A 21249-nucleotide genomic window follows, 5' to 3' on the forward strand; every position below is an offset into this window, starting at 1 on the left:
AGACATAGACATCCAGGAGCAAAGGTCAGCCGAAGCTGGCCTGTAAGGGTTGGAGGAGTCCAGTGTAGGGTCTAGAATGGCATTGAAATATCCCATGAGCAACATAGGCAGACTATCAAAATGGCCAATTTCACCATTAAATCATAAAGCACTTGTACTTGGATAGGAGGAGGTAAGTATATATTCACAATCCAACATTTTACAGTGAAAGACGTCCACACAGCCACATATCTACCTCCCAGGTCAGAGAACGCCTGGTGTATGGTGCAAGGGACAGCCTTACTAATCAAGATGGAGACCGCTCTTGCATAGGTGGAGTACGTAGAGTGAAATGCCCTTTGAATCCAGGGTTTGCGTAGGGACAAAATTTTACTCCCCTCCAGGTGGGTCTCCTGCAGCAGGACAACATGTGGCTTTACCTGTTTAAGATACCTGGAAAACAGCCATGCTTTTAAATTTGTTGTTCAGACCCCTCACATTCCAAGACACTTCCTTAAGCCTGCTAGCCATCAGTGAAATTCAAAGAAAAAGAGTCCACATATATACCCATTACTACCCCACAAGGCTGACAACAGATCCTATGATATGCAGTATGAGTTAGAGCAGTAATTGGTGTAGCACATATAGAAGAAGTAATGAGCTGAATGGTAAACCCCCCTGCTCTTATACCAGAAACTAGCAAACCAAAAAAAAAAAAACAAACAAAAATCGTCCAGTATGCAGCTTGTTCCCAAAAACCAAAAAAACTGGAAGGATCCAGCCATTGGTATCAAAAGTTCGGCATTGTTAGATGAAAAACTTGCATCTCTATTCAAGGCTCCTCACGGAACAACATAGTTACATAGTTAGTAAGGTTGAATAAATACACCAGTCCATCCAGTTCAACCTGAGTGAGTGTGGGTGCGTGTCTACAATTGTCCCTATTTATTTAAGGTACCCATATAGCGCCATCAAATTATGCAGCGCACACTCACATTGGTCCCTACCCTCAAGGATCCCACAATTCAAGGTCCCAAACTCACATTCATATACTAGGGCTAATTTTGGACAGAAGCCAATTAACCTACCAGCATGTCTTTGGAGTGTGGGAGGAAACCGGAGTACCCGGAGGAAACCCACGCAGGCACAGGGAGAACATGCAAACTCCAGGCAGGTAGTGGTTGGGATTTGAACCAGCGACCCTTTTTACTGCTAAGTGAGAGTGCTACCCACTACACCACTGTACCACCACAACGCATAGCGGAGAAAAGGAGTGCAAGTCAGGAACATGCAGTGCCAACAGCACCACAATCAGAGTTGACTCAATCAGGAAGGGTGAGTTCCAAGTGCATTAAAACAGTAGGAAAACAAAACAGGCCTCTTCCCAGGAAAGTTGAGCACCAAGGTGGTATCAGGGGTTGCTATCCAGCCAATCGCAAGCAGAGTATGAAAGAACTGACTGTGCCCTTGTATTGGACCCAAAGATGACTGGGATACAACATGCTGTATTTTATTTCTTTTTCTCTGAACCTTCTCTTCACATCCGTGAAGGAGCGGCGTTTTCTCTGTGTTTCAGCAGAAAAGTCAGGAAAAAGCATAATGCGAGTATTTTAGAACTTTAAATCGTGATGCTTTCTTGCTTCAGCCAGGAGTATGTCACAATCTCTATAACTGAGAAACCTAACTAGGAAGGAAGGGCTGTGGCAGAGAGCCTGGGGTCTTGCGCCTGTGGGCACCCGGTGTGCTCTCTCCACGACGTACGTGGGTGGGAGATCTTCCAGGGAAAGCAAGGTTTTAAAGAACCGTTCAGCGAAAAGGACTGGCTTGGCCCCTTCTGCACTATCAGGCAATCCCACCACCCTCACGTTATTTCTCCTCTGCCTATCTTTGGCGTCATCAGCTCGGTGTTGAAGCGATCTTACCATATCCCTAAATTCAGACTGGGAGCCCTGGGAATGTGAGGCATCCTCTACCTCAGAGATTCAGTTCTCAGCCGTGGTGACCCTGCCTCTGATCTTGTCCAGGTCGTGTCTGATCACATTACACTCAGAAGCCAAGTAATCAATATGGCCCATGAGCTCACCTTTGGATGCCGCGATTGCTTCCAGGATTGGCTTAGTTATTGCCGCAGTATCCAACTCTGACTAAGGGGATGGCGGCGGGGACAGCTCTGGTGCTCAGTGTGCTTTGCCTGTTTCCTGTTCCATCTTCGCGGCTCTGCTGCCTGGCGCTCTGTGAGGATGACATAGGAACCAAAATGGCGGGGGCGGAGCCAGCGTCCCCACCACGCTGAGAACGGAGATGTCTCTGATCCCATAGCAGAGGTGGGTGGCTCTCCTTGTGCTTTTGCTTGTGCTTGTGCTCCTTGTGTCGAGGATGGCATTTTCCGGTTGTCTGTGGTCTCGGCTACCTGCACTGGTGTAGTGATCCGGAATAGGGTTTGAAGGCCTCCAAAGGGGTTATATTCAGAAGGAAAACTGGAGCTCAGAAGAGACACACCCTGCACCGATCACATCCGGTCATGCCCTCCTTGTAAGTGTTTTTAACCTTGTGCAGTAAATGCTAAAACTTTGATGACACTGATGGGCGGCACTGATGGGAACTGGTAGGTGGCACTGATGGGCACTGGTAGGCGGCACTGATAGGTGATACAGATGAGATGCCACTGATGGGCACTGATTGGCAGCACTGTGGACACAGATGGGTACAGAATGGCAGCACTGGTAGGCACTGTTTGGACTGCACTGATAATCAGGACACTGACAATCAGTGCCCTGATTATCAGTGTACATAACTGTACATGTTCCTTTTAGAGAAGTCAGTTATCATCTCTCTTCTACGATCCACATGCTGTCAGCATGAGGATAGGAGTGCTGATGACTGACTTCTGTTTATATCTGTGATTAGCTGTGATTGGACACGTTTGGCTCAATCTGTGATCAGCAGTGTCCCCGGACATTGTGATCACAGATCACCCCAGCCCGTGCCTAACAGCGGGCGCGATCACGGGAGACCATCATATGACAGCCACCCAGAACTAGCCGTCCACGCTGTAGCCATAATTAGGCTATAGCGCGGTCGGAAAGTGGTACAAAAGAAAAAAGGTGACTAGAATACCAGTCAAAGGAAAGCTGCTTTTATAGGACACATGTGGTGTATCAAAAACAACTAGGTTCAATCAAGTAAATACAAAATATCTTTATGAATGTCAAATATTGAATGAAAATAGTATCAAAAATCACACACGTATATTGTATCAATACCGTTCTTCTACAATGTTGTCTTTTTTTTTTTTGGTGGAAGAAGAGTATTTATATATGTGTGTGATTTTTTTATTCTATTTTCATGAAATATTTGACATTTATAAATATATTTTATATTTATTTGAGTATAACTAAAGTACAAACTTTTTTTTAGTCTAGGATAGGTTGGAGAGGTAGAATATCTATTGGGTTTTTATTGCTGTCTGTGTCCCCATTAGGGAGATTCACCCTCTCTATTTATCCTGTTTACCATTATCAGTGAAAGTGAAAGTAAAAGAAAATCCCAAATTTCGGGTTGTCCCCAGAAAAGTAATAGAGCGGAAATCTTTCAATGAGGACACTAGTTCTGGTGACCTGGGGGAAAATTGCCATTATTTTCAGGGTTTTCCTCTCACTTCCTGGTTTGGCCATGGGGCAGGAAGTGAAGGGAAATCTCCCCAATGGGACACCGATGGAAAAAAAAACTGACAGGGGTTATAACCCTCCATTCTCTATCCAAAATGAAAAAGAAAGTATTGCTTTTACTTGTACTTTCAAGCAGCCTTTCTCAACCTTTTTAACACATATGAACCCTTGAAATAACTTCCCAGTCTCAGGGAACCCCTGCTAATAATTACTATATCTACAACTCATGATACATTAGTGTGATGGTCAGTGGGAAGAATTCGCCCTGCCGAATGCCCTGCAATGCACTGCACGATGCACAGTGCATTCTTCACCCTGATTGGGCACAGATTTGCAGTGCAGTGCAGTGAAAGCTGGTTGTTAAGGAGCACGGCCGGTAAGGAGAGTCATCAGATGTCAATGGGCTTCCCTGCTGACAGCTGAATCAAAAAAAAAAAAAAATTGCCAGTAAAACCCATGAAGTGACTTCACAAGGGGGGCGGTGCCACCAGGTTATGTTACCAGGTGGCCCTGCCCTTACCTATATAAGAACTGTTAAATGGCAGAGGAGGCATTCGGCGGTCGGCCTAAGAACTGTCAAATGGCAGAGGAGGCATTCGGCGGTTGGATGTCAATGAGTGCGGAGCTTTTTTTATTTATTTTTGTGTGCGGTGGGCGGCATGATTGACAATGGATTTACATCGAGGGACACTGTTTTTTTTATTTTTAAATAAAGCTATTGTCAAAAACTGTCTCTGTTTTTATTACTTTTTGACACTTTTTTGGTGAATGGGTAGGGGTACTATGTACTTCATACTCATTCACGGGGGGGGGGGGGGGTTGAGATCTGTGGCTTCCTTCTTAAACTGGGCTACTATATTCTGATAAGCCCCCTGCCCGCAGGCCCCCTCAACCACAGCCCAGGGTTGTGGGGAAGAAACCCCCCTGCCCCAAAGCACCCCTCGCCATGTTGAGGGCAAGTGGCCTGGTATGGTTCAGGAGCGCCCCCCTCTTTCCTGACCTGCCAGGCTGCATGCTCGGATAAGGGTCTGGCCGTTTTTTTCTTAATTTTTTTTTTATTTCGGGTGTCGGCATTTGCAATCGATAGTCAATTTAAATGTAATTTGACTCATTTTTTTTTCTTTAGAGATGTAATTTTTGCTGCAGCATGTTCTCTGCATGCCACAGATGCGCCACTTTACAGGCATACTAAGGCACCCCACCCAGGCACTATGTTTAAAGGAATTTTTCATTTTTATTGTTGCACTTTAAGCATCATTAAAATGACTGCTCCTGAAAAAACAATGGTTTTAAAATAAAATAAAATAAAATTAGCGTTGATACATGTCCCCCAGGGCAGTACCTGGACCCCATATCCTTTTTTTGGCCAATTACTTGCATATAAGTCTTAAAAATAGGCACTTTTGATTTTTCCTGTTTGGCTCCCATAGACTTCAACTTTTCCCCTGTTTTGAGAGTTCTGCTGCGAACCAAACACAGGGGTGTTCGGCCCATCTCTAGTATTGGGGGATGGATTTACTAAAGGCACATAGACTGTGCACTTTGCAAGGGAAGTTGCTCCAGAGCTTAGTAAATGAGGCGCAGCTCTGCTGACTTCCATCATTTAACCATGTGCAAACAAAAATGCTGTTTTTTTTCCCTTGCATGTGATTGAGTGGGTATTCTTTGTAAAGTGAAGTTTTACCTCATGTACTAAGATCTGAAGCAACTGTACTAAGCATCTGAAGCAAAGTGCACAGTGTCTATTTGCCTTACAGTGGATGTTAGCCCAATTCATGAAATTTGACCTAGACAAATACAGGTGCATCTCGTAAGATTAGAATATTATCAAAAAGTTAATTTAATTCAGTAATTCAATTCAAAAAGTGAAACTCATATATTTTTTATACAGTAGATGCGTTACACACAGAGTAATATATTTCAAGCATTTCTTTCATTAAATTTGATAAATATGGCTTACGGCTAGTGAAAACCCAAAATTCAGTGTCTCAGGAAACTAGAATATTAAATAAGACCAATAAAAAAAAGGATTTTTAATACATAAATTTTGGCTTACTGAAAAGTCTGGATTTGGATTTTCTTTTACTTTCACTTTCAGTGATAATGGTAAACAAAACAGATATAGAGAGGCTTAATCTAATGGGGTCACAGACAGTAAAAACCTGACAGGTGTTCTAATCCACCTCCACTCTATCCAAAACGGAAAAAAAAAAAAAAAAAACATTCTTTAGGTATATTTTAAGTAAATCAACCCCAATAAGTTCCATATTTCGGTTTCAATGCATTACTCTTGAGGGAACAGATCCAAAAATGCAGAGACTACTCAAAATTGTTTTTTATATTTTTAGATTCCTTAAATACCACATGCCTGGACCATTACTTAATTACCGCATGCATTTGATTATTTCTTTCTTTCTGTGAACTGACTTTAACACCTTTTCATGCAGTAGTGTTTTGAGCATTTTGCTGTAAATACTGCAAAACAGTAAAGCCTGTCCTCTCACTCCAGTGTGAAAGCCCAAGTGCTTTCACACTGGAGCGGTGCACTGGCAGGACACTCAAAAAAGTCCCGCAAGCAGCATCTTTGAGGCACATTTGGATTGGTGTATACACTGCTCCTAAAGCGCTCCTGCCCATTGAAATCAATGGGCAGCGCCACCGAAGCGTCGTTTTTGTGGGCGCTTTTAACGCTTTTTCACCCGCTAGCGGAGGTTGAAAGCACCCCGCTAGCGGCCAAAAAGCGCCACTAAAACGACGGTAAAATGGCGCTAAAAATAGTGGCGCTTTACCGCCGACATCCGGATGCTGTGTGTGTGAAAGTGCCCTTAGGATCGCATGCGATATTTATATTTGTGTCTGGACACCTAAATAACGCATGCAGTCTGCTTTGTGGAATGGAGCCCATTATCTACACTAAGCAAAATTATAAATGCAACACTTTTGTGTTTGCTCCTATTTATCATGAGCTGAACTCAAAGATCTACAACTTTTTCTATGTACACAAAAGGCCTATTTCTCTCAAATATTGTTCACAAATCTGTCTAAATCCATGTTAGTGAGTACTTCTCCTTTGCCAAGATAATCCATCCACCTCACAGGTGTGGCATATCAAGATGCTGATTAGACAGCATGATTATTGTACAGGTGTGCCTTAGGCTGCCCATAATAAAAGGGCACTCTAAAATGTGCAGTTTTACTGTATTGAAAGGGGGGGGGTTTGGGGGTCCGAAAACCAGTCAGTATCTGGTGTGACCACCATTTGCCTCACACAGTGCAGCACATCTCCTTCGCATAGAGTTGATCAGGTTGTTGATTGTGGCCTGTGGAATGTTGGTCCATTCCTCTTCAATGGCGTGTGTGAAGTTGCTAGATATTGGAAGGAACTGGAACACGCTGTCGTAAACACCGATCCAGAGCATCCCAAACATGCTCAATGGGTGAGTATGCTGGCCATGCAAGAACTGGGATATTTTCAGCTTCCAGGAATTATGTACAGATTCTTGCAACATGGGGCCGTGCAATGTCATGCTGCAACATGAGGTGATGGTCGTGGATGAATGACACAACAATGGGCCTCAGGTATCTCTGTGCATTCAAAATGCCATCAATAAAATGCACCTGTGTTCATTGTCCATAGCATACGCCTGCCCATACCATAACCCCACCACCACCATGGGCCACTCGATCCACAATGTTGACATCAGCAAACCGCTCACCCACATGACGCCATACGCACTGTCTGCCGTCTGCCCTGTACAGTGTTTCATCCGTGAAGAGAACACCTCTCCAAAGTGCCAGACGCCATCGAATGTGAATATTTGCTCACTCCAGTCGGTTACGATGACGAAATGCAGTCAGGTCGCGGCCCTGATGAGGACGATGAGAATGCAGATGAGCTTCCCTGAGACGGTTTCTGACAGTTTGTGCAGAAATTCTTTGTTTATGCAAACCGATTTTTGCAGCAGTTGTCCGGGTGGCTGGTCTCAGACGATCTTGAAGATGGTGAAGATGCTGAATGTGGAGGTCCTGGGCTGGTGTGGTTACACGTGGTCTGTGGTTGTGAGGCCGGTTGGATGTACTGCCAAATTTGGAGACGGCTTATGGTAGAGAAATGAACATTCAATGCAAGGGCAACAGCTCTGGAGGACATTCCTGCAGTCAGCATGCCAATTGCACGCTCCCTCAAAACTTGCAACATCTGTGGCATTGTGCTGTGTGATAAAGCTGCACATTTTAGAGTGGCATTGTATTATGACCAGCCTAAGGCACACCTGTGCAATAATCATGCTGTCTTGTGAACAATATTTGAGAGAAATAGGCCTTTTGTGTACATAGAAAAAGTCGTAGATCTTTAAATTCAGCTCATGATAAATAGGGGCAAACACAAAAGTGTTGCATTTATAATTTTGCTCAGTGTAAATATAGTGGGGTTGATTTACTAATACTAAAGGCAAGTAGACTGTGCACTTTGCGAGTGCAGTTACTCCAGAGCTTAGTAAATGAGCAGAAGTTCTGTTGACTTCCATCATCCATTCATGCATGTGCCAAGAAAAATGCAGTTTTTTTCAATTTTGCTTGCGTGTGACTTGGTATTCTTTATAAAGTAAAACTTTACCTAATTTACTAAGCTCTGGAACAACTACATTAACAGAGTGCCTTTAGTAAATCAACCCCAATGTGTATTCTGACTTTAACCTTGGTTTGATTTGTGTATTTCTCCCAGGTCTATGCATTAATATAGTATAAAACTTTGCAAGAGCTTCCTACAATAAAGACTAGTTACTGCTTCTCTCTCTCTCCTTGTGCAGGGTGACTGGTCTTGTCTCCGCCCCCTCCTGTAGTTTTCAGCAGGCAACCTGTAGTGGGTGGAGCCTGCTGAGTCCCTCCCACAGCTCTATTGATAAAAAATTTTATGTGCCCTAAGTTCAGCTTTAAAAACATTTTCCTACCTATAAGTCTCAAAGCCTTCCTTGTCCGATTACAGCAAAGCAACATTGTTGTGAAAACCAGACTGTACTCTTCTCTTGTTCATATTTTAAATACTTTGTTTCCTTTTCAGGTGCTAATCAGTCTCTCTACAGTAGGGTATGTACCTCTCTATGGAGGAGATCAGGCACAAAAAGTACTGGCTCTGTTCGCACCCGAAGATGCTCTGACAGGTATGATATACACTATACACTAGGGAAAATAGTAAGGCCTCTAGTGTAGTGCTTACCCCTGGAGGGGATGCTGGTCTCCCTTACCAGTACAGAGTATCCATAAGCAAAGTTCCATTCATACGGGTAATGCAGGCTCAGTCTAGGGGATGTCTTTTTAGTATTTATTGCTAAAGAGGGATTTAGGGTCACAGGATTTTCCAAAACAATGATAGCAATCAAATGGAGGACAAATTTCTCCCAAATCTTCTTTAAGCAGCCTTTCCCAGATATAATAGGGAACGACCAGTATATCTAGAACTCTATAAGAGCAGCCTCAGTCCATATAGCCTCATCTGCACTTGGCTCCCTTCTAGCACTTGCACACCCAAGAGTCCATTGCAAGGTCTTTGCTCTCAATGCCCCAAGTGCATTCTGCCAATCAGCATCCGGTAGATCCTCAGTCAGGGAGATAAAAGATCCTTCTACAGACCAAGACTTCTACACAGTGCCCTCCGGCCAATAATAATCCTTTAGCAATCTTCTCTGGACCCTCAGCTCAGTTCCTACTGAGGCCCAGTTTGTAATCTCTTGTCTCCGTAGCTCTCTCCTAGGGGCAGGAGCCCTAGAAGAACTGGAACCCTCACTTAAAGTGATTGTAAAGTCTCTTTTTTTTTCAATAAAAATAACAAACATGTTATACTTACCTTCTCTGTTGCAGTGGATTTGCACAGAGCAGCCCGGATCCTCCTCTTCTCGGGTCCCTCTTCTGTGATCCTGGCCCTTCCCTTCTGTTCGGTGCCCCCACAGCAAGCAGCTTGCTATGGGGGCACCCGAGCCGAGTCACAGCTCCGTATATTAATTCAGACAAAGAGCCCTAACCCGGCCCTGCCCCCTCTCTCCCCTGATTGGCTGACTGACTTTGACAGCAATGGGAGCCAATGGCACCACTGCTGTGTCTCAGCCAATCAGGAGGGAGAGTCTCGGACGGCCGAGATATTCGTGGACATCGCTGGGCAGAGAGGTGGCTCAGGTAAGTATTAGGGGGTGCTGGGGCAGCTGCTGCACACAGAAGGCTTTTTATCATGAAATAGCACTCTGGCAAGGCCTCCCAAACATTATCACCTCCCCAGCCAACCTTCTTGGTTGGAGCATGATAAATATTCATGAAATTAAAACCTTTGCAAGCTACCCTTTGTATTGACAGAATTGCTAGAAAACACGCTGCTGACACTATTCACAATCCCATATAAATGTGTAGGTGTTCAATACAAATCAATATAAGTGTCGCGCTGTGCTTGCCAATCAAACCATAAGTGTTACTAAATATTAACTATAAACAAAATTGTGGCAACTATAGTGATATCATGACAATATCCAACTATTAAACACAATAGCATGCAATTAGTAGTGCTTGAATAAAGTCCTTTGTTGTGCAGTTCAGATATTCCTTATGTGACGTGAACCCATCAATGAATCACAATCCAAAAAAGAAGTGCTCCTTGATCCAATTCCTCTGTTTGTGCTTTAGTGAAAACGCTGTGCCACCCCACTCGTGCTCCCCTCCTAGTGGGTATGCCCTAACCTCAGTATGTGTGACCTTGCACCTAAGCTTGGTCAGACAGTGCTTGTTAGCCTTTCCAGAGCTAAACCACATAGATTTAGATCTCCCGTATTCATCCATAAAGTGACAGCACAATAAATATTCATGCTGGCCATTTGATTTTCCCTGCCGTATATCTTGGAAATTTCTTCCAGAAGCAGGTGGGATGAATCAAACACCCATCTCAGGAAACCCTGAATAGACAAGCCAAACACTACATTTAGTCTAGCAGCCTGACTAAAGGAGGCCACTACACTAGTATATTGTATAATTATTGTGTAACATATTATATACAAGTTTGGCTATCAGTTTGCTAAGCTTATTGCTTATGAAGAATTGAAATAGTTTGTTCTGTATTGGATTTATCGTGGATTTTTTTTTTTTTACTTGTAAGTTAACCCTTTATGTTGGTTCCTTCAAATAGCATAATAAAGGTGTCAAACTTTTAATAAGACCCAGGTCTGTAATTTTAGATTCTGCAAGCAGTGCTACTGCAAGTGAGATGGTCATTGTGACCCCAGAATTTAAATGTATGGTTCTCTATAATCCCTATCATTGGACCTAATCCACAGAGTATATGTAATTATAGTTTATGGATTTTGCTGAACTCAAAGGAGTAGGGAGACTGTCCTTATTATACTGAGCAATGTGAAACAAGGGTTTGCTATTTATTGAAACCTAAGAACTGTTTTTAAATTGTACATTTGGAGTTATGTACAGGTGAGTTGGCAGGCTGTCTATTTATAGCTAAATGTATGCAGTTGCAGTATGCACGACTTTTCCAGTTTAGAATGTCTGGTTATAATTGTTACTATTCTTCCATAGCTGTGGCTCTGTATCTTGGTCATCAGTGGTGGACAGTTGATGATACAGTGAGGACTTCCAAATCATCCCGGGATGGCCTGCAGCAGGTAAAGCCATGAATAGTACTTTTACAGTAGTGAAAATATCCATTTAACCTATTATTCTTTTGGCATGCCTGTACTAGTGTACACACAGGCCAAATGTCAGCCAATTTCTGTTGAGCCGGGCAATACCGGGCCGATATTCGACCGTGTGTACCAGGCTTTATTCACGTCACAGGCTAATTACCGCATATACTCGCGTATAAGCTGAGTTTTTCCAGCACATTTTTTCGGCTGAAACCCCCCCCCGGCTTATTCTCGAGTGAGGGTCTCGAGTGAGGGTGCCTCCCGCTGTGTTATGCAGTCTTTTCGGCAACTGTCCATTGTAACAAAGCCCCACCGCCTCCTCATCCATGATAGACGGAACACGGATACAATGCTGGGAAACTGTATCAGTGTTCCTTCTATCACGGATGATGAGGAGGCGGGGCTTTGTTACAATGGACGGCCGAACAGACTGCATAACACAGTGGGATACACCCGCTGTTTTAGTAATCAAAGGTACGGCTGCAGATGGGCATGACACAGCGGGAGACACCCGCTGTTTTAGTTACCAAAGGTACGGCTGCAGATGGGCACAATGAGGCTGCAAATGGGCACAGTGAGGCTGCAAATGGGCACAATGAGGCTGCAAATGGGCACAGTGAGGCTGCAAATGGGCACAGTGAGGCTGAAGATGGGCATTGTTTATCCAGTAGCTACTGTATTTTCCCACCCTAGGCTTATACTCGAGTCAATAAGTTTTCCCAGTTTTTTGTGGTAAAATTAGGTGCCTCGGCTTATATTCGGGTCGGCCTATACTCGAGTATATACGGTGTTTGGGTCCTTGTGGGATTCCTTTTCCAAGGTACAGTGCTCTGTTTCGAAAAAGGGATCCTACAAGGTTTTTATTTGTTGTGTCTGTGTGCAGACAACAGAAATTTGTATAAAATATCGTAATTTTCCTTTTATGGCTCCAATCCATGGCCACATACTACCACATTTATACTTCCAGGTTGGCGCCAGGAAAATAATTCTGTATGTGAACAAGATTCTGCCAGCGGTGTCTCCTTTAGTAATTTCCCTGATTCATTTTGCTTGGTTGCTTTAACTCAGAACATTTTTAAGTAACAAGTAAACCACTGAATTATTTGTTCAAAGACAATGCAACACTAAAAAAAAAAAATCAGATATAACAGTTTTTGTATCGATTCGATGTTAAATACTAGCAGGTATAAAAGTATAATATTCAGATGAAATTCATAGTTTTTGTCTCTTTTATTTGCAGGCCCGGACCCTTGGAGAAAGAGTAGTACTTTATGTGCTCAACCGAATTATTTATAGAAAGAAAGAGATGGAGCGAGACGAGGTCCCCTTTCTCTGTCACAGCAGCTCTGATTATGCTAAGATTCTATGGAGAGAAGGAGAAGCCATTGGATTTTATTCTGTCAAGCCTGCAGGTCACTTATTTTATGCGTTCTTCAGCAAAAGTTATTTTAAAATGACTGTGTATTAGAATTGTTATAAAACTGTCAATTAAGGGGACTTCAACAAAATACGGAGACAGAGTATTGTTTAGAGCTAAATGCCTGGCGCCATGAAATACATATAAAGTTCAACATACAGTACTGATTACATTCTAACTGTACAGTTTTACTTAAAGTGATTGTAAAGGGTACATTTTTTTAAATAATAAATATGTTATACTTACCTGCTCTATGCAATAGTTTTGCACAGAAAGCTGCTTCCTATTGTGGCACACTTGCGGGCTCAATCCGGAGTTGCGCTGCCTTTGTCCATAGGCACAGACAGTGTGGCTAAGCCCTGCCTTTCGCTCCCTCGTGACAGGATTTTATTGACAACAGTGGGGACCAATGTGAGAACAGACAGAGATGTTGCTCTCGGGCACATCGCTGAATCGAGATCAGGCTCAGGTAAGTATAAGGAGAGGTGGGGGGAGCTGCTCACAGAAGGTTTTTTACCTTAAATTGGAGTTCCAGCTTTTAATTTTTTTTTTTTTTGATGAATATTGTTAGTTTAAAACTTCTATTTATAGCACTCACCTTTCTGGGATGTATCGCCACTCGATTGCCGATTTCATACATGAAGATATCTTATATTCCTCTTTCCTGGCAATTTCCATATTGCTTGTGGGCATGTGAAGCCCACAAGCACTATCTTCCGGGATCAGGTGCAGCTGAGTGACCAGCATGCACTGTCCATTCTCGCACATGCGCAGGAGGTATGGCTTGCAGCGCCGTACACTTCTGACGTTGCCATCACGACGGACAGCTTCATCGGAAGTGCCCGCCCCGTTGTGATGGCAACAAAGCGAACGAGGTAAGTTCCAAATGTTGTTGCTTAGGTTTATTGCTGCTGAATACTGCAAAGTAAATTTTATGGGTGGAACTCTGCTTTAACACAGTGAAAGTAATAAGGTAAAAAACTTCTGTCTTTAGAACCACTTTCATTGTTTGATCAATTTGTATGCAATCAAAGGTGCCCTTGCACTACACAGTTGTGAGATTGTACAGTGAGATTGTAATGTGTGGTGAGCTTTAGGGTGCTGTTTTATCTGCCAAAGGATTTTGTATTTTCATCTACCCAGTTTCCAGTTCTAAGATTTACACAGCTCTGCAACAGAGCACAGTAATGTCTGGCAGGGCAGGGATCCCAAATGTTTTCTATGCAAAGTTTTGCCCCTTACCCTATTGTGATTGAACAGACAAAGATGAAGCAGACTGATGCATGTATCTCTCTGTTGCTCTTTTCTCCTATCAGCATGTCCCTTGTTGGCACATGACTACTACAGCACAAATAATTGCGTCCTTGTGCTGCATCCTCCTCTCCCATTCTGAGCTTTGCTGTACGGGGATTGTAAGAGGCTAGGTACCTACACTACTTGCATTTAAAAGAGAAGTATGGCGTGTATGTTTTTTTCGGAATCATACTTACCTAGGTAGATGCAGCCTCGGTCCAATTCTACATCTGTCCCCCCCGGCTCTAACACTGAGAACCAAGCAATCAAACACTGCCGATGGTTCTCAGAGCTCTGTGAGCAGAGAGCTGGTGACTGTTATCGTACAACACGGGACACAGAGCTATAGTAGTTACTATGTGGGATGTCCCAGAGCAATGCCAACTGAAGGGAGGGAGACACAACAAAAGTAGGGCACTAAGAGACTAGAGGACTTAAACTGCTGCCTTCAGTACACTGCGCCCAAAGGCGATATCCTCATGACCTTTTACATCTACTTGATAGAATCTGGTAAATGTATGGACTGAAGACCAAGTTGCGGCCTTGCAGATTTGAGCTATGGAGGCTTGGTGATCCACTGCCCAGGAAGTACTAACAGCCCTGGTGGAGTGCGCTTTAATATGAAAAGGTGGAATTTTCCTCTTTAAACCATAAGCTTGAACAATCACTTGACAAATCCATTTAGAAATAGTAGACTTCGATGCTGCCTGTCCTCTCTTAGGACCTTCTGGCAACACAAACAAAACCTCTGTTTTACGAATCTGAGCAGTCGCCTTCAAGTAGACTGCTCTCACTACATCAAGAGAATGTAGTGACCTTTCTTCCTCAGAACGAGGTTCTGGAAAAAATGAAGGCAGAACATTATTCTGGTTTAAATGAAAACCTGACATCATCTTCGGTAGGAAATTAGGATGAGGACGTAATACAACCTTATCCTTATGAATAATCAAACATGGCTCTTTAGAAGAAAGAGCAGCCAACTCTGATACCCTTCTGGCAGAAGATATGGCAACCAGAAAAACTAATTTCCTAGTCAAAAGGACCAAGGGAATATCTCGTATCGGCTCAAAAGGCTGTTTCTGTAACGCCGACAGGACTAAATTCAAGTCCCAGGGGTTCAAGACCTAACTGGAGGATCAATCCGCGTTACCCCCTGAATAAAGCTACGAACCAGAGAGTGCGAAGCAAGTGGTCCTTGAAAAAATACAGATAAGGCCGATACCTGGTCTTTGATAGTACTCAAGGCCAGCTTCATCTATAATCCCGTCTGTAGAAATTCAAGGATCCTACCTATGACATGTTTCCTGGGGTGCCAATCCCTGGATTCACACCAGGAGACATATGCCTTCCAGACTCTATAATATATGACTCTGGAGGCCGGCTTCCTAGCATTAACCAAAGTACAAACTACTGAACCTGACAGCCCACGCTCCTTCAGAATGTGGGTCTCAATAGCCAAACCGTTAAATTTAGCTTTTGTAAGGTAGAATACTGGACCTTGCGAGAGAAGGTCTGGCCGTACTGGTAGGGTCCATGGGTCCCCTATCACCATCTTTATGATCTCTGCATACCAAGATCTCCTGGGCCACGCCGGGGCCACAAGAATCACCTCCTTCCCTTCCTGCTTGATCCTGCGAAGAAGGAGCGGAAGCAACAGAACAGAAGGGAACGCATAGATCAGTGAAAATTGATCCCACGGAAAAATCAAGGCACCTGTTCCGAATGCCAGCGGATCCTTTGTCCTTGACACAAAGTTGTGGATCTTTTTGTTGAACCTGGACGCAAACAGATCCACGTCTGGAATTCCCCATCTTTGACATATTGATAGAAAGATGTCGGTGGGAAGAGACCATTCTTCCGGGAACAACTGTTGGCGACTCGGTAGTCCGCAAGCCAATTCTCTATTCCTCGAATGAAGACTGCCAATAGGCAAGGAATGTTGTCTTCTGCCCAAGATAGGATATGATTCTCCTCTCTCTGGGCCGCACGACTTCTCGTGCCCCCTTGGTGATTGATATAGGCCACTGCTTTGGCATTGTCGGATTGGATCTGGACAGGACATTTCCATAATCTGAGTATTCAGGCTTTCAGGGCCAGAGGAGCTGCCCGAATCTCTAGAATATTGATGGACAAGGTAATTTCTGATTTGGTATAAAAGGAAAAAAAGGCTGCGCTACAAATGGGAAGTCCATACAGTGCTTCTTGGATGGACGATAATAGTTCAGTTAAGTGACAAACACCCAGGTGAATCGGAATAACAAACGTGCCACCACCTGAAGGAAAACCTGCTTACCAGCTAGCAGGTATATTGGGCAATTGGCTTAAACCCAGCCAGGGCCTTTCCTCATAAAGGGGATCCGCTGACGGACTGACGGACAGGTTGAATGCAGGATGATATAGATAGGATAATCAGACTCATCTCGGCAGCACAAGACTCAACCAGACCTCAAGACCCAGCCACATATAGAGGAAGAGAGACCATCCATAGCGTAATACTGTCACAATTTAGCAATTTATTAAAAAGTAATGCACTTACATGAAGTTAAAATGTCAAAGATCAAATACGGAGCCGGCCGGCTGTACACAAAATCCCGTCCTCCTAACGTGGGAGCGTGGTGACATCAACACGTGTCCTCGCCCAGACGCTTTTCGTCATAGATGACGTTGTCAATGGGGAACAGGAAGCGTGTTGAATCACCACCATTTATATTAGTACCAAGCCTCGTTCTGAGTCCCGCAGGCAGAATCACGAGACGCCATCTTAGGCTTGGGCAACGATACCTAATCTAAAGGGAAAGTATGGGAAACCAGAGGGAAATAGTCAATTCCTTATTAAAAAGAAAAAAGAGAAAAATACGAGACTAAACAGAAATAGTACTGAACCAAAGCTATTATATACCTAAAGTCAATGTAGACATTGCAACAACGACCAAAAAGAAACTAAAACAAAAATGTATATAAAAATAGCTACTAGTATTGAATAGCGCGACACTATCCAAATGAATTTTAGAGTGATCAAGAAACGAGATGAATAAATCAAAAAGAAGAGATAATTGATGTATAAATCACCAATCTATAAAAAAGTATTATAATTCATGTAAATGAAAATATATATAATATTAAAATAAATAGAATAAGACAATGTATTCAACACTGTTTATCCATTCAGAATATATTAATTATGTGAGTAAATATTTAATAAATGAATAATACCAAATAGGCAATCAATTAACTTATATTCACCTAAATCCGAATCAATAGAATAAATTAGTGACAAATGTGAACAAGGTGAATATTAGAAAGTGATAATAAATAAGCCCAAAAAAGGCCATTTATATTCAAAAATATAAGTGAAATTAAAATTGAAGTACAAAGAAAAAAAGAGAGAAAGAGAGAAGGCCTGATCTAATCCATCCCCATATATAGAGGTCCAGGCCTCATAGTTCAATGGGCTAAGCCCAATAATATTAAATAATATATAATGCTGTCTTAAATGTATTCAATAATTGAAATTGAAATATAGAGTTAAAATAAATAAAATAAAATAAAATATAAAATATAAATTATAAATTAAATTCCTTAATTATGTAAATTACAAATTAAGTTTTGAATCCCTAATACTAAACCCGCCAACGTGGCTCAGAACGAGTTCACATCAAAAGAAGAAAAATCAGGGATAAAAAAACAAACCCAGAAATAATATCAAACCAAACAAACAAAGACATTATGAGTTATCGATAAAGGCATTTACATCAACCTCTATGTTTAACCCATACGGGGTATATGTCTTGACCTTATGAATCCACAGCATTTCAAGTTTTGAAATTTTACGTACCAGGGAACTCCCCCTCCAATTGGGGCTATATTTATCGATGCCCAGAAATAGTGTGTTGGAAGGGTCCCTATTGTGGACTAAATGGTAGTGCTTAGACACCGAATGTTTTTTAAAACCAGATATGATGTTTGTAATGTGTTCATTAAGGCGGACTTGTAAGGGGCGTTTCGTTCGACCAATATACTACAGCCCACAAGGGCATTGCAGTAGATAGACCACGCCCCTAGTGGTACAAGTGATAAAAGGACTGATGGTATGTTGCACTTGTGTGCTTGTAGATGTGAAATGGATAGTCCTCCTACGTGTACAGTTATTAATAGAGCACACACGACAACGCCCACACTGGTAAAAACCCGTCAACTGGTCAAAAAACGTCACCTTCTGAGTAGGGGGGTCCAATATATTGGGGGCTACCCTATTTCTAAGAGAACTAGCTCCTTTAAACACAATCTGAGGTTTTGTGGGTAACACACCTTTCAAGATGGTATCATTGTTGACAATATGCCAGTGTTTGGAGATAATCTGTTTAATACTCCTATGCTGAAGTGAATATGTGGTCACAAACGGAACCCCTGATTCAAATGTTTTTTTGTTTGTTGGTCGAGAAGGATTATCTCGAAGTAAAGACTCTCTATCCAGATCCTGGATCTCCTCCAGTATAGGCTCAAGGGATTCCCTAGTATATCCCTTCTCAAGGAATCTGTTCGTAAGAATAGCAGCCTGAGTTGAAAACATATGTGGGTCGGAGCAATTCCTTCGTAGCCTCAAATATTGGCTCTTAGGGATTGAACTGAGCCAGGGACGGTGATGGCAACTGTCCATTGGGATGTAATCATTCCGGTCGGTGGTTTTGAAAAAAGTGGATGTGGACAAAACCCCATCCACAATGGACAGTGTGAGATCCAGGAAATGTATTTGAGACTGACTCATCTCATAACTCAAACATATGCCACGTTCGTTTGAATTAAGTGAAGACATAAATTCCTGTAGCTCCTGACCATCACCGTCCCAAAGGAGGAGGATGTCATCAATATACCTGGCCCACAGGATAAGCTGAGGTCTCCTGTGGGTATAGATGACATCCTCCTTCCATCTGGCCATAAAAAGATTTGCCAGACTGGGGGCATACTTAGCCCCCATAGCCACCCCCCGACACTGAAGAAAAAATTGGTTAGAAAACCAAAAATAATTGTGAGAAGCTGCGTATTCCAAAAGCTTAATTAGGAAAGAAATCTGGCAGGCTGGAAGTCCTGAATCTCTATCCAAAAAACCCTTAACTGCCTCAAGACCCAGGGCATGGGGAATAATGGTGTACAGAGAAGCAATGTCTGAAGTAAGAACAACCTCTGAAAGGAGATTCAACACATGTCGAGAATCTTTCAAATAAGACGGCATATTACGGACTAACGGCTGTAAATAAAAATCAATATATCTGCCCACCCGGGACATAATGGAATCTATTCCACTCACGATGGGACGTCCCGGGGGGCAGACAGGGTTCTTGTGAACCTTCGGTAAATAATAAATAGTCTGCGTTCTTGGCGCCTTAGGTACCAGGAATGAACCCTCTTTCTTATTTAAGATCCCCGCTGACAAACCTCTAGAAACAATAGTCTCCAAATCCTTTTTATAGGCTTTTTTTGGATCAGAGGGGAGTGTGATATAGGTCTCAGTATCACCGAGAATCCTATCCATCTCGGCTAGATAGTCTTTACGGTCAAGTACCACCACTCCACCCCCCTTGTCCGCAGGTCTAATGACCAAATCTTTATTTTTACACAATGAGTCAAGGCCCTCCTGGATGACCTTGGAGTTCCTAGCCTTCCTAATTTCCAAATTCTCAAGATCCCTTAATACAACATCCCTGATGTCATCATTTCTGATTTGGACCATCTTCCCTGGACAGACGATTCTTCTAGGACTGCTCCCCAGCCCAGAAGGCTGGCATCTGTTGTTACCACTTTCCAGGTAACTGGTATAAAGCATTTTCCTTTTTGGAGATTCTTGGTTATCAACCACCAACTGAGGCTTTGACGCACTTTTGGGGATAAACGCATTGGGAAGTCTAGAGCTTGGACCTTCTTGTTCCAAGTTGACAGGATACTGTTTTGCAGCAGTCTCGAATGAAACTGAGTATAAAGAACGGCTCGAATGAAGCCACCATCTTTCCCAGCAATCTCATGCAATATCGAATAGAAGGATTCTTCTTTGCTTTGACCACCTGAATCAGTTCCCTTTTGGAACCGATCTTTGCCTGGGGCAAAAACACCCTCTTCTGAGCTGTATCTATGATCAGACTGAAGTACTCCAATCTCCTTGATGGTTTTAAGGAGGATTTCTCTAGGTTGAGAATCCAACCTAAGTATTCCAGGTAGCTGACCGTGGTGACCAAACTTTGGTTTAAGCGGGCTACCGACTGATCTATCAAATGTAGATCATCTAAGTAAGCTAGAATCATTATACCCTGAGCCCTTAACCGCTTGCCGCCCACCATCCGTCATATGATGGCCAGGCGGCACGGCTCTCGTTCTGGGAGGGCGTCATATGACGGCCCTCCATTTAAACAGGGAATGCGCGCGATCATGCGCGCGCATCCCTGTTCCTTCGGTGGTGGCGTGTCACAGAGACACCGCTCGCCACCGAGGGGGATGAACAGCCATTGGTCATGGCTGTTTAACACGTGATCGGCCGTGATCAAGTCACAGATGGTTCCGCCCTATGCTGCGTGTGCACGCCGGTGGCGGCGTGTTCCCAGGAACACTGCTCGTCACCAACGCTGGTAAACAGCCATTGGCCAGCGGCTGTTTACCACGTGATCGGCTGTGATCCTTCCACAGCCGATCACTAAATGTCAACAAACCGCGGTAACGAGATGTTACCAGGTTCTCCTCCTCACACACCGATCGTTTGTGAGGAGGAGATTGCGGTAACATCTCGTTACCGCTTACAGTGTACACCAATCACACTGGTTCCCCCCCCAAATAAAGAGGACATGTCATCACCCATCATAGTACCTGTCACAGTTCATCTGAGTACCTGTCAGTCCATATGAGTACCTGTCACAGAACATCAGAGTACCCGAGTACCATTCACAGTCCATCAGAGTACCTGAGTACCTGTCACAGTCCATCAGAGTACCCGAGTAACTGTCACAGTCCATCAGAGTACCTGAGTGCCTGTCAAAGTCCATCAGAGTACCTGAGTACCTGTCAAAGTCCATCAGTTGACCCGAGTACTTGTCACAGTCCATCTGAGTACCCGAGTACCTGTCACAGTCCATCTGAGTACCCGAGTACCTGTCACAGTTCATCTGAGTACCCGAGTACCTGAGTACCTGTCACAGTCCATATGAGTACCTGAGTACCTGTCACAGTTCATCTGAGTACC

The 21249-nt window shown here is 43.3% G+C and overlaps 1 protein-coding gene across 3 annotated transcripts in view; it reads left to right on the top strand.

Moving 5' to 3' along the window:
• FAM169A (family with sequence similarity 169 member A) overlaps positions 1-21249 on the top strand; it is a 148495-nt gene that overhangs the window by 57851 nt on the left and 69395 nt on the right. For all 3 annotated transcript variants that reach the window (XM_073624132.1, XM_073624118.1, XM_073624125.1), the window contains exons 3-5: positions 8707-8806; positions 11211-11296; positions 12558-12729. In XM_073624132.1, the coding sequence (XP_073480233.1) occupies positions 8707-8806; positions 11211-11296; positions 12558-12729 (358 nt within the window). The remainder of the gene's footprint in view (positions 1-8706; positions 8807-11210; positions 11297-12557; positions 12730-21249) is intronic.

The sequence above is a fragment of the Aquarana catesbeiana genome, linkage group LG01, assembly GCF_042186555.1.
Source record: "Aquarana catesbeiana isolate 2022-GZ linkage group LG01, ASM4218655v1, whole genome shotgun sequence".
Classification (NCBI taxonomy): Eukaryota; Metazoa; Chordata; class Amphibia; order Anura; family Ranidae; genus Aquarana; species Aquarana catesbeiana.